Below are 3,062 nucleotides of genomic sequence, written 5' to 3'. Positions count from 1 at the left end.
ACTGCTATAGTAAGCAGTGCGCATGAAAGGTTATTTCCCTTGTTAACGCACATTGTCTTTGCGTACAAAATAAACTCCACAATAATAATAATGATAATAATAATAATAATAATAATGATAAAAATACTAAAATAATAAAAAGAATAATTATAATAATAATAAAATAATAATAATAATAATAATAATAATGATAATAATGATAATAATGATAATAATAATACGGCGTCAGCATTATCACCGTCGTCTTTAACACTATTATCGTAACAAAAGTTAAAAGTATGCTTTATTATTATTATTATTATTATTACAGTGTACGACCAGTAGATATATCGACACCATAGGTGTATTGAGATAGGCGGCGACTATGTTGAGAAAAACTGACATTTGACGCCACGCATTTATTAACAACTAGCGACGCCACCGGAATGATGTCCTAACGTCGGAATGGACTGCCCCGCACCCGCTACCCCTTGTCTCATTACCATGCCCACAGACACTGGTCCAGTTGCCGGACATCTTTGAAATTTTTTGTACTAATGCAATAGAGTTGCATTTTGTTCATGTTAATTTTGTTTGTTTTTATTTTTAGTAGTTTTTGAGTTACAGCAAAAGTCCACGTAATTCTGGGACACCCCTCGTACATCCTGGGTAATATCAATTAAAAATATATGTACCAAACATGTTTATTACACAAGTTTACAGTATTTGCATTAGGTTATCAACAACATGTTCATTTATAGTAGATATAGCTTAATCAGATAATTCTATATCTTGTATTTGTTCATCTTCTTTAGTGTCAGATTTATCAGAATCTGCGCCGGATGTCTGTTTCACATCTTCTAGAAGAAATTGCACTTTTTCTGTCGTTGCCTTTCTTTTATTGTCTTTTTCGAACGATTGACTGGTTGATTCTGTAGTAGTGTCAACATTTGTTTCAACGGTTATTTGTTCAATATTACCTTCATTGTTAACAGAAATATTTGATTTCTCGTTATCGACTGTTCCAAGATGTTCAGTCATGGTTATATTTATCATATTTGTGTCAGTAGCTTCAACACTTGTTTTATTAACTATCTCGTTGAATTCCTGTTCATTAAGAATATCTCGGTCTTCTTCATCATAAAAGTCGATATGGTGTCCATGCGCTGCAGCATATTGTTTTCCATACACAGGAGGTCCTAAGGCCATCTGTGATTTTCCTACATGTGATTCAAACATAGGAGGTCCTAACGCCATCTGTGATTTTCCTACATGTGGTCCATACGCTATAGGTGATTTCATAAAATGTGGCCCGAGAGGCATTTGTGACTTCCCGTGCCCTTGCTCAGCAGGGATAACATGAGCTCCGGGTGGCGGCTGGTTGAAGACTGGCAAAGACTTACTGGTGTATTGAATATTGTTCGGAATATTTTTACGTCCTTGAGATAAACATTTAGAAACACCCTCAACAAGGTCTGTGCAATTTTCGTCTCCATGAAATCCTGCAAATTTACCAACCATCGGTGCCATCAGTCCTGCATATGGATCATAAACCGGGCCTGGACGGCCAACAGCTCCCCATGGTCCAGTTTCCCCACACATACCAGTTTCTCCTTTATCCCCTTCAAAGCCATTATGTCCCGGTGGTCCAGTGATTCCAATTTCACCGATGGGCCCTGGTTCCCCATAGACACCCACTCTTCCAGGAACACCGGGTCGTCCTGGATAACCAGGGGGTCCCATAATACCATCTTCACCTTTTTCACCACGTGGACCTGGCCAGCCTATCATACCGATAAAGCCGACATGACCCATAATACCTGGTGGACCCATCTGGCCTTCATATCCGATATATCCGACAAGCCCAACGTCCCCAATATAACCCGCATTACCTTTGAATCCTTCTTTTCCCTTTTCGCCCTTTGGCCCCTCAACACCTGTGAACCCAGGAGGGCCCTTCCAGCCTGGTGGACCATATGGACCAATTGGTCCACGTATTCCGGGAGGTCCAGCGACACCTTTTGGACCTTTTTGACCTCGTTTGCCCATGTGGCCTGGTCGGCCTGGTATACCAGGACGCCCTATAAAAGCAAAAACATTTATTAGATACTATCTATAATAACTTCAATCAACAGTTTCCTGCTTGTGAAATTAAATATATGTATAGCTATGTGTGACAAATATGTCATATTACATTACTTACAAGGAATTACTTCATAAAAAAGAAAAATGATGTTTCGATTAACATATTACTTGCTATATTTGTAATATGTTGTTCTAGACAATGACAATGGAAAATTCTAACGATGATGCCACCTGAGTTTTAAGTTACAATCTATAGATTATGAGCAAAATACGATGGTCACAAAATATGATGAACAAGATCAACAAGTCAACACTTTTGTTAACTTAAAACTGAGTGTACATAATGACGGAAAAAATACAATGTATCAATTTCTAAACTTTTTTATTATTACAAAAAAGCATGGCCGCAAGCAATTTCTTTTCATTATTTTTCTCGTTATAACCTTAGTTTTAACTTCTGTGAAACACAAGGGACAGTTTTGTTATTACCATGGCCAAGAAAGCATTCTGGATTTACTGATATGAAACATTTCTGATATTGTGTTGATAACACAAGTGTGCTTCGGAAAAGATTAAACGAACAATCCCACACAATAACGGGCTGCTCGTCTGATACCTTGCCTTACCATTTGTCTTTTATATGAAAACGATTGCATCTTAAGGAAGGATTATGCACTTTGTCATTAAACAGCAACAGCAACATTTATTCTTACCTGGACTGCCAGGTTTTCCAGCAAAAAAGGCAAGTCTTGGATCCTTCAGTGCTCTCTCGCGACGACTTAAAACTGAAAATAGACAACGTAAAGTCAAAACCCAGATTATTTGAATACTAGAAGGTCTGTTATACCATTAATGATTATGTTAACAGCGTGACAAAAATTATATGGATTATGTTGGTAAGTGTGAGAGGCATGGTCTGATATTTTATATCTGTTTTAATGACATAAGTTAATAAATTGTTCTACCAAAAACATCTTATTAATCTTTACACTAAATCA

General features: G+C 37.2%; 1 protein-coding gene across 1 annotated transcript; it reads right to left on the bottom strand.

Moving 5' to 3' along the window:
• Positions 1-667: 667 nt before the first annotated feature.
• Positions 668-2,849, bottom strand: LOC132755655 (collagen alpha-1(VIII) chain-like; the record flags this gene model as incomplete). The annotated part of the gene is made up of 2 exons (XM_060746549.1): positions 668-2,060; positions 2,778-2,849. Coding segments are annotated over 2 exons (1,382 nt in total), but the record flags the coding sequence as incomplete, so codon positions are not given.
• Positions 2,850-3,062: the final 213 nt, after the last annotated feature.

The sequence above is a fragment of the Ruditapes philippinarum genome, unplaced genomic scaffold, assembly GCF_026571515.1.
Source record: "Ruditapes philippinarum isolate M1 unplaced genomic scaffold, ASM2657151v2 ctg15885_1_1_1_1, whole genome shotgun sequence".
In the NCBI taxonomy this organism is placed as follows: domain Eukaryota; kingdom Metazoa; phylum Mollusca; class Bivalvia; order Venerida; family Veneridae; genus Ruditapes; species Ruditapes philippinarum.
Note: the sequence above shows the minus strand (reverse complement) of the source record. Positions and strands in the feature narration are given on the sequence as shown.